Raw genomic sequence first — 12970 nt, 5'->3', positions numbered from 1 at the left:
TGTAATCTGTATAAATAATCTCCAGGTTGCTGAATGAGATGCACCTGATAACATGTTATGTAATCTGTATAATAATCTCCAGGTTGCTGAACGGCTCTGTGGCATGTCTACAAATGATAGTCAAGTGTCCAGTCTCCAGAATCTATGATGCTGTCATCAACAATGCCCAAGTCATCCATCAAAGGAAAGGTTTTAACTTTTCCAAGTGTCAAGGCCCCAGAGAAGGTTAGTAAAGAGAACAATGTGCACAGAGATCTGAAAAAATACCATCACTAGACTTTTACATATGCCATTAAATGTCATAATTTTTATTATTTGATCATCCTAAGCAATTACTGAAATGAATGTACCTTTCGTAAAATATTGGATAGTTCATATTCAAATTTGATGTACAAATATATGTTGTACAGATTTAGCAATAAAACTACCTTTAATTTGAGACTTGTCAATATATTTGAAATAAAAAGCTTAATTGTGAGGGTCCAGATTTGAAGCGGATTATATTGTGGGCATTGGTGGCCCAGTAGTCTTGAGATGCCACAGTGCACTGTGCAGAGTTAAAACCTGTGATTGTGGGTTCAAATCTGGGTTTGCCCTGATTATGTTTCTCAGTTTGTCAGCTCCATACCCGTACTCGTGGCTTTCACAAAAGTGATTAGTCTGCATCAATTCAGACTTTCCTCCCACACTAAACTGACATGCTATGATGTGACTGATATGCTGTCCATGCTGGTGTTAAACTGCACTCACTCACTCATCCCCATTGCAACTAATATAGAGCGAAGTCTGTGTTGATAGGGAGTGTTGTGACATTGATTGAATATATATTATGTTTTTATTTCATTGTATTGAGAAATGCTGAAATACCCAGGTTGTTCATTAAGACCTATGAAGAAATACAAACTATAATTGCCAACACTAGAATATTGAAATCCATGTAGCTGAAGCCATTTTGTTCATTATGACCTATGAATAAATACAAACTATAATTGCCAACACTAATATATTGAAATCCCTGTAACTGAAGCCAGGTTGTTCATTAAGACCTATGAAGAAATACAAACTATAATTGCCAATACTAGAATATTGAAATCCCTGTAGCTGAGGCCAGTTTGTTCATTATGACCTATGAAGAAATACAACCTATGATTGCCAACACTAGAATATTGAAGTCCCTGTAACTGAGGCCAGTTTGTTCATTATGACCTATGAAGAAATGCAACCTATGATTTCCCCTACTAGAATATTGAAATCCCTGTAACTGAGGCCAGTTTGTTCATTATGACCTATGAAGAAATACAAACTATAATTGCCAACACTAGTATATTGAAATCCCTGTAACTGAGGCCATCAAATCATTTGAAACTTTGTAAAGAATTGCACATATAGAAGCTAAAGAATGTGAAAAAATTTTTTGGCACTAAAGATAGTCCCTTATAAATATTTTCACCAAGATGGTTGATATACAATTCTGCACTGAAAATGTACATCATATAAATATTTGCACTGTCGATAGTTCATATGAATATTTGTCCTGAGATAGTTCATATAAATATTTGTCCTGAGATAGTTCATATAAATATTTGTCCTGAGATAGTTCATATGAATATTTGTCCTGAGATAGTTCATATAAATATTTGCACTGTAGATAGTTCATTTGCAACAGTTTTCCAGCATATGTATATTTGTTATACCTTGATTAAGATTCTTGCAATTCCATAAGTTAATCCGTACCATGTGACGAAACAATACATTTAAATGTAGACCCCCAAATCGTGTGACTGACACTGACTGATGAATATTGACTTGTCACAGTTCACAGATAAGTTACTGAAATGAAACAGAGGACTGCCTCATGAATTTCAGTATATCAAGCCGAATGATTACTGTTGACAAGGTTAAAAAGTATATTAAGCCTTTAAACCATCTTCTGTTGTATTACAGTTACTTGTCTGTGAACTGTGAAATGTAAGTACAAGATGACATATTGTTTTCTATTAGCATATTGTGGCAGGTCAATACTGTTCATGTGACGAGTCAATATTCGAGGTCAGTGTCAGTCACATGATTTGTGGGGTCTACATTGAAATGTATTGTTTCATCATGTGGTACGAATTAACCAATGGAATTGCAAGATTCTTTATAGAGGTATAACAAATGTATATATGTTGTGGCCTCAAAATATTTTTTTCCATTGTTAAAAAATAATATATAGAATAGTTTTCAGGCAATATATGTTTTTGTGCTGTCGTGTTGTTGTACTCGCGGTGACTTGGCTGATTACTTGTCTACATGTTTGCAGTGTCTTCAGTGTCTCCATGGGCAATGTGCCTGTCAATATTGTACCATGTTTTTACAGACACTTGGACCCATTATGACATTTTTGTGTTTGTGACAGGCGGCAACATGACTTGCTCCAGCATGATATCCATGTTCGGGGTGCTGGGGGAGATGCTGCAGTACTGCATGCAGCCTTTTGAGGTTGTCAAAACAACTCTCTCTCAGCTGGACAAGTGCAGGTATGTCGTACACCATACAAACAATATGAGCTAATAGAGATGTAGTGAAAACTGAAAACTAGAAAAATATTGCAACAAATGTTATATGTGGTATAACACTTTCTTAGTAAAGAACAAATTCTTGTACTTTTGGGGGTTGAGTTCCACCAGGGATTCAAACCCACACATTCACCCACTCATCCATACAACTCTCCCTCATGCACACATTCACTCACCCACCCACCAACACATTCACTCACCCACCCACCCACATTCAATCACTCACCCATCCACATTCACTCACCCACCCAAACATTCACTCACCCACCCAAACATTCACCAACTCATCCATACAACTCTCCCTCATGCACACATTCACTCACTCACCCACCAATACATTCACTCACTCACCCACCAACACATTCACTCACTCACCCACCAACACATTCACTCACTCACCAACCAACACATTAACTCACTCACCCACCCACATTCAATCACTCACCCACCCAAACATTCACTCACTCATCCATACAACTCTCCCTCATGCACACATTCACTCACTCACCCACCAACACATTCACTCACACACCCATCCATACATTCACCAACACACACACACTCACCCACCCACACACACATTCACCCACACACACCCACATTCACCCACACACACACACACACACATTCACTCACCCACCCACACATTCACCCACCCAAACACACACTCACTCACCCACACACACATTCACACACACACATTCACTCACTCACCCACCCACACATTCACCCACTCACCCACACACACACACATTCACTCACCCACCCACCCACACATTCACTCACCCCCACACACACATTCACTCACCCACCCACCCACACATTTACCCACACACACATTCACCCACTCGCCCACACACACATTCACTCACCCACCCACACACACACATTCACCCCACCCACACACACTCACCCACACACACATTCACTCACTCACCCACCCACACACGCACACATTCACTCACTCACCCACCCACCAACACATTCACTCACTCACCCACCCACCAACACATTCACTCACTCACCCACCCACACATTCACTCACCCACCACACATTCACTCACCCACCACACATTCACTCACTCCCCCAAAACACTGCATGTCTTACTCCCTGTGTATGCTTGTGTTCAGCATGTACAAGTCTGGACTGGCCTGTTCAAGCCACATGGTCCGTAGGAAAGGCATGAATTGTTCCCTTGAAGATATCCACGGTATGCTTGCCCCTTACATGGCGATGCCCACCAGTGCAGGATTGAATTCCACATTCTTCAATTTGTCCTATTGCCCAGGTAAGCATGTGTTTTCCTCCATCCTGTCTGTTATAGCAGCATGCTTCTCCTCAAGCAGCTGTCATTATCATAGTGTTTGAGAAAATAAAAGATACATTTGACGTGTTCAGGTTTGGGAAGGTGAAGGTCATGAAACAAATGGACAGTAATGTCGTGATGGATATATTGAATGTATGTGTGAGAGTTAAGTAATCTGTTTTGTCAGCATACCCCCATTGGGAAAGGCCATCTTTTTTGGCACACTCATGCATGAAAATGGTTTGCCGACCTCACCCCAAGACAAATGTTAGGTTGTTAAAGAATCAGCTTAAGTATGTTTATGACCATGAAAACTGGTGTGCATACTCGGATTTACTCAAAGTGTTTACGTTTATAACTCAGTAAAGGCTAAAACTTCAAAATAGGCTTATTAATTTACAAATCACAAAAACAATTAGACAACAATTACAAAATCGGTAAAATCATTCAGCACAATAATGCAACATATGTCCCGCCCATTCTAATTATCAGCCAACCGGGAAATAGTTATGCATTGGTGGGTGTGGTCAGAAACAAACACATAAACAAATTGCATGGTTAGCCAATTGACTGCCATGGAATCACTGTGAGGTTGTTAATATGGGTGTAAATGGCTTCCCCTACAATTACACACAGGGAGTGTTGATAAACTGGACTCTGTTTTCACAACGTGGGACAATGTGCCACACAGTGTGATAAGCTGTATTGTATTCTGCAGTGTCTGCGGCTGATGAGTACAGCGTGAAGCCCCTGTGCAATGACTCCTACCTGATGGCTGTGTATACCGTGTCTTCCTCCTGTATGCCCAGACTGGGCGGGCAAGTGGACCGGTGCAGGTAACGCCACCATTGTGGTACAAAGTTTTCTTGGGTTTAAATGAGATATTTTGTGGCACAATTGCTTTGATGGACTCTGTGTAGAAATGTTAGTGTAATCTTCATTTCTTGAAACTACAACTGCACAATTGTTTATTTCCCTGAATTTGTTTTGTTTTGCCTGATTCCGCAGCCTGTTGCCGACCATCGGCTCCTGTGTGTATCTGTACACAAGATGTCCATCCTATATCACTACCCGCGCCCTCATCGAAAACTCTGCCGCGGTCAGGAGCAGGCTCAACTTTGACTTCTCTTCATGTTCAGCCCAGGGTGGAGGTACGGTACTTGAACATTCAACATCCATCAGTCTCGTGTTCAGTATTAGGTACAGTACTTGAACATTCAACATCCCTCAGTCTCGTGTTCAGTATCAAATACAGTACTTGTACATTCAACATCCATCTCTCGTGTTCAGTATCGAGTACAGTACTTGAACATTCAACATCCATCTCTCGTGTTCAGTATCAAGTACAGTACTTGTACATTCAACATCCCACAGTCTCGTGTTCAGTATCAAGTACAGTACTTGAACATTCAACATCCCTCAGTCTCGTGTTCAGTATCGAGTACAGTACTTGAACATTCAACATCCCTCAGTCTTGTGTTCAGTATCAATTACAGTACTTGAACATTCAACATCACTCAGTCTTGTGTTCAGTATCAAGTACAGTACTTGAACATTCAACATCCCTCAGTCTCGTGTTCAGTATCAAGTACAGTACTTGAACATTCAACATCCCTCAGTCTTGTGTTCAGTATCAATTACAGTACTTGAACATTCAACATCCCTCAGTCTCGTGTTCAGTATCAATTACAGTACTTGAACATTCAACATCCCTCAGTCTTGTGTTCAGTATCAAGTACAGTACTTGAACATTCAACATCCCTCAGCCTTGTGTTCAGTATCAAGTACAGTACTTGAACATTCAACTACCCTCAGTCTTGTGTTCAGTATCAAGTACAGTACTTGAACATTCAACATCCCTCAGTATCGAGTTAAGTACTTGAACATTCAACTACCCTCAGTATTGTGTTCAGTATCAAGTACAGTACATAGATGCCTCTTTTGACACAATGACTCAGTGGTATGTTAAACTTACATTTTCTGATAAGTGTTTCCTTTGTGTTGAGCAAAACTTGTGCCAGATTGAGAGAGATAATGTTTTCCCTCTATTGTCAGTTGCTGGAAAGATGGGAAATCTATTTATAGTAGTCATGACTCGAAACACAATTTTTGAAGGACTAGATGATTTTTGAAAAACAATGTTTTCAGCGATATACAAGTACAACGACTCTGTTCGTCTTGACATGGCTTGGCGAAACGATCTGTTGAACCCATCCTCCAGCTTCTACTTAAGTGTCAAGTCAGCCATGAGGAATAAAGTGAGTGTTGACAGTCATATTACTGTGGTTATCATCCAGTTCTTTAAATGTGTAGAGAATCCACTTCATAGTCCATTAATAAACGTTGTCATCAAGCTTTAGATGTGGAATTTAGATATGAATGTTGTCGTTGAATACTGTTATATATATATGGAATTTAGATATATACTGTATATCCTGATATCAACAACTGCTGTGTCATGTCACTCCTGATATCAACAACTGCTGTGTCATGTCACCCTTGATATCAACAACTGCTGTGTCATGTCACTCCTGATATCAACAACTGCTGTGTCATGTCACTCCTGATATCAACATCTGAGATGTCATGTCACTCCTGATATCAACAACTGCGGTGTCATGTCACTCCCCAGATATCAACAACTGAGGTGTCATGTCACTCCTGATATCAACAACTGAGGTGTCATGTCACTCCTGATATCAACAACTGAGGTGTCATGTCACTCCCCAGATATCAACAGCTGAGATGTCATGTCACTCCTGATATCAACAACTGAGGTGTCATGTCACTCCCCAGATATCAACAACTGAGGTGTCATGTCACTCCTGATATCAACAGCTGAGATGTCATGTCACTCCTGATATCAACAACTGAGGTGTCATGTGACTCCAGATATCAACAGCCGAGGTGTCATGTCACTCCCCAGATATCAACAACTGAGGTGTCATGTCACTCCCCAGATATCAACAACTGAGGTGTCATGTCACTCCGCAGATATCAACAACTGAGGTGTCATGTCACTCCTGATATCAACAGCTGAGATGTCATGTCACTCCTGATATCAACAACTGAGGTGTCATGTCACTCCCCAGATATCAACAACTGAGGTGTCATGTCACTCCGCAGATATCAACAACTGAGGTGTCATGTCACTCCTGATATCAACAGCTGAGATGTCATGTCACTCCTGATATCAACAACTGAGGTGTCATGTCACTCCGCAGATATCAACAACTGAGGTGTCATGTCACTCCCCAGATATCAACAACTGAGGTGTCATGTCACTCCCCAGATATCAACAACTGAGGTGTCATGTCACTCCCCAGATATCAACAACTGAGGTGTCATGTCACTCCGCAGATATCAACAACTGAGGTGTCATGTCACTCCCCAGATATCAACAACTGAGGTGTCATGTCACTCCGCAGATATCAACAACTGAGGTGTCATGTCACTCCCCAGATATCAACAACTGAGGTGTCATGTCACTCCCCAGATATCAACAACTAGGGTGTCATGTCACTCCCCAGATATCAACAACTGAGGTGTCACATCACTGCTGTCACTGCTAGTTTTTCTATACATATTCCTGGCCATCATCAATATGTTTATCCAGAGCTTCCAAATTTAAAAGTCACGCATTTTAAGTTAGAAACAAACAAAATATTTACTTACCTTCTTCTCAAAAAGCACAATGATCTGACGGCAGAAACTTTGTACATTCTATGTAATACGTACCACGGCCGCATGTACTTGACTTTAGGAATGAAAGTGGATCAAACTCAGTCTTTGGGTTTAGGACTACAGAGTGTATAATACTACCCAAATATTAGTGTGTTCATATCAGGTTCAGCATTTCTTTCATTGGTGAGCTACTGGGTGCAAGGTGAAGGTTAGTTCATGCTGTTGCCTTCTCCTTGTTACAGCTGTCAGCGTATGCCTACATTCCTGAATTCAAGAACCTAACTGTAACTGGATTTTGGTAAGTTTGAAAACTTTTTTTAAATTACTTGCCCGTTAAAGATACCACTGTTCAATAACAATAAGTTGCTATTGCACTGTGTTTAAAGAGCATGATCATGTGTAGTGTGGAAACTAGTATCACTCTCAACATCCCTGGGCTTATTCAGTGACATTGCTTGTAGAGATGATAGATCACTGGGAGGAGCTTATGCACATTTGATAACCCCCGCAACCCTGTTGCAAGGCTGACGTCACATGGTATTGTTGTTCTGGTGTATCTTGCAACAAAATTTCACAAAATTACGTCATACACACAACAGTGAAATTTTAAAAGTTATAAACAGCAAGTAATAAATAAAATACTAAACTTGCTCCTGTGTAGTACCAATTGTATGAAACAAGTGAATAGTTCTGGTATCTGATGAGTGAAAATTCTGTATGCATATAAACACTTGTTTGTGAGCAATACACAATTCCTGGTAATGTCTTTAAAAGTTTGTGTGTTTGAAAATGTAGTTCCCCGATTTCCATGTTATTGTTTGTTTTGCAGCAGAGATGCTTTCCGTCAGCAAGCTTGTGTTGCTGCTCATGTGACACAGAGTGACTTTTCTTGGCCTGTCAACTAATGTTGGAAGTTTTTTGGTTATGCTAGGAAACAGTTAATAACTATTTTTTCTGTTGAAATATCAATGAAATATATATCCAAGGACTTTTTTCAAGTAAAAGAGAAATCCTCAATGTACCTGGAACACAAACTAATACCAGCCTTGCTCCTGGCAGGGATCCTACAGCTAAAGCTAAGCATGCCAGCTCTCATACGAATGGTGACACCCATGTTATTCAAAGTTATGCGTTGTTTCTTTTCTTTTTTATTGATTTTTTGTGTGTTCAAAAACCAAGTTTGCACCATCATAACTGCAGCTTACATGGCTCTGTATTAAAAACATAGTATGTTTAAACTCACTCACTCACTATTCCATCCAGGCCTGGAAGCGTTGGCGTGAACTTCACTATGGATTTCAGCATCCCCATCTCAAACCTAACCGACCAGCTGGTTTCCCTGATGAGGAACATAGAAAATGACACCGTTTTGATTGATGGGACTACATATAGCTTTGTTAAATCAGGTAATTACTGGCGGCAATTTAAGCATTCTCAAAGGCAAAGTAACTGATCATATTCATTATTTGGTATGTGCAAATTAAGAATGATTATCCGGATTTAGACTCTCTGTACGTGGGTAGTTTTTGCCATGTGAATGCAGGGTGGGGTAATAAAGTGGTACATCAATACTTCTTTCTTTTTCAAACTTCTCTATTCCAATGAAGAAGAAGATGACTGGACACTCCATCATTGCTTGTGAGATGTATTCAGATATTAACCAGGCAGAAGTTCTTGAATATTGAGATGAGGTTTTTCCCTGTCTTGTGTCCATCTCAGGCTAAGTTCGACATGATCACAGTTAGATTTGCCTTTGACTTTATACATTGCTATATTTAGGAATTCATCTTCCGTGAAACCCTCTTAAACCGGGCAGTACTATTCCAGGTCAAATTGTCTGGATAAGCAAGTTTCAGGAGAAACAAATCATGGGTATGCTGTCATATTGCTTTAGGTTCGTACAGTTGTACCAAACAGTAACTGTCCAGAAAGCAGAGATTCGGGATTAACAGGGTCTAGTGGGTTTTGACTGTACGTATGACCTCTATGTGGTGAACTATTCATGTTGTTATTTACTGACCGAAGAAAATTAATCACATGTTTAACCAACACTGGCAGCCATGTTTGAAGACTTTGCATCATGCAGCTTTAGTCCTGTGTTTTTGAAGTAATTGTATAGTTATTGTGTGTCTTTTTTCATAAACATTGTTCCATTTATGTTAGAATGGTTACTGTCTGTGTGTATCTCTGTGCAACCTGATTCATCATCACTGTCAGGACTGCGCAATGTTCAATGATGATTTTCTATATTGTTATTGCAGAGAAGGACGGTGTGTGTCCACCGGTGTTGAGGAACATGACAGGAATTTGTGTACACGGCTGCACCACTGATGGAGACTGTGCCAGGGACACCAAGTGCTGCAACAACGGCTGTGGACACACCTGCATTAGCCCTTACAACAACTCGGGTAGGCAGTGAATACTCTGTTAGTCTTTGTGTGGTAGGCAGTGAATACTCTGATAGTCTTTGTGTTGTAGGCAGTGAATACCCTGTTAGTCTTTGTGTTGTAGGCAGTGAATACCCTGTTAGTCATTGTGTTGTAGGCAGTGAATACCCTGTTAGTCATTGTGTGGTAGGCAGTGAATACTCTGATAGTCCCCGTGTGGTAGGCAGTGAATACTCTGATAGTCCCCGCATGGTAGGCAGTGAATACACTGATAGTCCCCGCGTGGTAGGCAGTGAATACACTGATAGTCCCCCCGTGGTAGGCAGTGAATACATTGATAGTCTCCGCGTGGTAGGCAGTGAATACTCTGATAGTCCCCGCATGGTAGGCAGTGAATACTCTGATAGTCCCCGCATGGTAGGCAGTGAATACACTGATAGTCCCCGCGTGGTAGGCAGTGAATACTCTGATAGTCCCCCCGTGGTAGGCAGTGAATACACTGATAGTCCCTGTGTGGTAGGCAGTGAATACACTGATAGTCCCTGCGTGGTAGGCAGTGAATACTCTGATAGTCCCCGCGTGGTAGGCAGTGAATACTCTGATAGTCTTTGTGTTGTAGGCAGTGAATACTCTGTTAGTCTTTGTGTGGTGGGCAGTGAATACTCTGTTAGTCTTTGTGTTGTAGGCAGTGAATACCCTGTTAGTCTTTGTGTTGTAGGCGGTGAATATTCTGTGATGGTCTTCGTGTGGTAGGCAGTGAATATTCTGTGATGGTCTTCGTGTGGTAGGCAGTGAATATTCTGTGATAGTCTTCGTGTCATCGGCAGTGAATATTCTGTGATGGTCTTCGTGTGGTAGGCGGTGAATATTCTGTGATAGTCATTGTGTCATCGTCAGTGAATATTCTGTGATAGTCTTCGTGTCGTCGGCAGTGAATATTCTGTGATAGTCTTCGTGTCGTCGGCAGTGAATATTCTGTGATGGTCTTCGAGTCGTCGACAGTGAATATTCTGTGATGGTCTTCGTGTCGTCGACAGTGAATATTCTGTGATAGTCTTCGTGTCGGCGGCAGTGAATATTCTGTGATGGTCTTCGTGTCGTCGACAGTGAATATTCTGTGATGGTCTTTGTGTCGTTGACAGTGAATATTCTGTGATAGTCTTCGTGTCGTCGGCAGTGAATAGTCTGTGATGGTCTTCGTGTCATACTTTGTCATGGTCATCATTCCAAGCTTGGAGTATGGGTGCCTGGTTGTCCTGTGCTTGTGTCAGAAATCTCTGTCCGTCGGCTGGCTCCAAATAATAAAGAAGAGGTATCTATTCAAGAGTTGAGATGACATCAAATTCCAAAACACAGAAGGTTTATCTCCTAATTGTATCGCCATGGCATATGGATCATTGCTGATATTTTTAGCTACTGTTTTCCTGGCAACATCTCGTGTTTTAACCAGAAGTTTAATGTTTTGCTAAAAGTCTTGAATTTGAAATTATTTGTGGTAAAACAGAGGGGCAAGTTGTGGAGCGATGTGCTGTCAGCAGAAGCAAATCTCAGTTCTGTGTCATCATTTTTTATTTTCAGCTATCTCTGCATAATGCTATCTCCAAATATGATGTGTGGGTAATTTATTTTCCATGGCTACAACTTTCCAACTTTACCATGTGTCACACAAACCCCTCCCAACTTTCCCGTGAGGCCCACCAGTCCTTTCCATGTTTAGTGTGCATGTATCAGACAAGCCCCGCCTTACACATTCATGATGTTTCACAACAACCCTCCCAGCCTTTCATTTGTTAAACATCTTTTTCTTTCAAACTTGAGTTTTCTTTATTTCCCTTGAGACAATTAAATTCAGGTCATTGGAAGCAAACATGTTTGAAATTTTGTTAATTAATTTGTCCAACCAATGACCCTTATACATTGCCTAACAAAACCAGAAACACAAGTATATATAAAGACCCATGTTCAGATAAGACCAGACCTCTGTACATAGTGTATATCCTCCTGTTTCAGACTCCTTGTGTTTCGTGAATGACGAGTGTGTCAATGGAGGCACATGCTACAGGGGCTACTGCTACTGTGCACCAGGCTATACAGGAACATTCTGCAATAATTTCACTCTGAGTGCGGGTAAGACTACATTCTGGCAAACACTTTTGTTAAAAGTTAGTTGCTGGTATTATCATGGAACTGTTCTGTGAGAACAATACCTTCCAAATGGCGTGCTGGTTTTCTTGGGGAATTAGTCAGCAAAGAGCCGGAGTCATAGGAGACTAATCACAATTTTATTTACAAGAACAATTAACAATTTACAATATACTTAGATAATAACTGAGGGTGCCACAGAGAGTCGGTACACACTCTGGGCTGTGGGAGAGAGGTCTGCTTGGTAAGAGAGTCAAACCCCTTCTCTGCCCTAACAAGACTGACTGACTGACTGACTGATATAGAAGATTTAACGTGCGCTTTCCGACTGTAGCGTATTTCGCACACGGGCCTGGCCAGACCATTTAGTGTATTCCGAAAAGGGTGAAAGTGGTGTGTGCAACCCAAGAGGGGGATTTTAGGGGTTGCTTAATTATATTGAATTTTTGGAATTTTTAAATTTGGAATAAATGCCGAGGTGGGTGGAGGAGGGAACTAAGGGAGCCGGATGAGGTGGGTGTTTGTATGTTTATTGGATTTTGGATTGGTAGATTAATTAGTTTTTAGATGCGCTTAATTAGGTCTGTTTTGATTAGGAATACGCCTAGGGCCTTGAAGTTTTCTAGTTTATTTTGAGGGTTTAGTATTTCATCTAGAGTAGGAACCTTATTTAGATTGAGGGTGGTTTGTAGTGTGGTTCTGTGTGTTTTGTAGTGGGTGCAGTGGATGAGTGCGTTTTCTGTGGTTTCGGGTTGTTTGCAGTGGGGGCAGTTGCCTGTGGTGTGCCTTTTAAGGTTTTTTAGGTGGTTATTTAGGTTAGTGTGTCCTGTTTGGAGTTTTGTAATTGATCTGTCAATTTTTTTCAGGGGTGTAGGATTTTAGGTTTGGCTAG

The 12970-nt window shown here is 40.9% G+C and overlaps 2 protein-coding genes across 6 annotated transcripts in view; one reads left to right on the top strand and one right to left on the bottom strand.

Moving 5' to 3' along the window:
• Nucleotides 1-12970, top strand: part of LOC139459512 (uncharacterized) — a 177332-nt gene that overhangs the window by 77886 nt on the left and 86476 nt on the right. For all 5 annotated transcript variants that reach the window (XM_071241015.1, XM_071241018.1, XM_071241017.1 and 2 more), the window contains 10 exons: nucleotides 83-225; nucleotides 2399-2519; nucleotides 3690-3847; nucleotides 4584-4701; nucleotides 4874-5016; nucleotides 6014-6123; nucleotides 7792-7847; nucleotides 8813-8955; nucleotides 9811-9957; nucleotides 11947-12063. In XM_071241015.1, coding sequence (XP_071097116.1) covers nucleotides 83-225; nucleotides 2399-2519; nucleotides 3690-3847; nucleotides 4584-4701; nucleotides 4874-5016; nucleotides 6014-6123; nucleotides 7792-7847; nucleotides 8813-8955; nucleotides 9811-9957; nucleotides 11947-12063 — 1256 coding nt within the window. The remainder of the gene's footprint in view (nucleotides 1-82; nucleotides 226-2398; nucleotides 2520-3689; nucleotides 3848-4583; nucleotides 4702-4873; nucleotides 5017-6013; nucleotides 6124-7791; nucleotides 7848-8812; nucleotides 8956-9810; nucleotides 9958-11946; nucleotides 12064-12970) is intronic.
• The window catches only part of LOC139459513 (coiled-coil-helix-coiled-coil-helix domain-containing protein 5-like), a 433260-nt gene that overhangs the window by 362158 nt on the left and 58132 nt on the right, over nucleotides 1-12970 (bottom strand). The window lies entirely within an intron of this gene.

This window comes from Haliotis cracherodii, unplaced genomic scaffold (assembly GCF_022045235.1).
Source record: "Haliotis cracherodii isolate W230 unplaced genomic scaffold, xgHalCrac1.p SCAF_13, whole genome shotgun sequence".
Taxonomy (NCBI): Eukaryota; Metazoa; Mollusca; class Gastropoda; order Lepetellida; family Haliotidae; genus Haliotis; species Haliotis cracherodii.
Note: the sequence above shows the minus strand (reverse complement) of the source record. Positions and strands in the feature narration are given on the sequence as shown.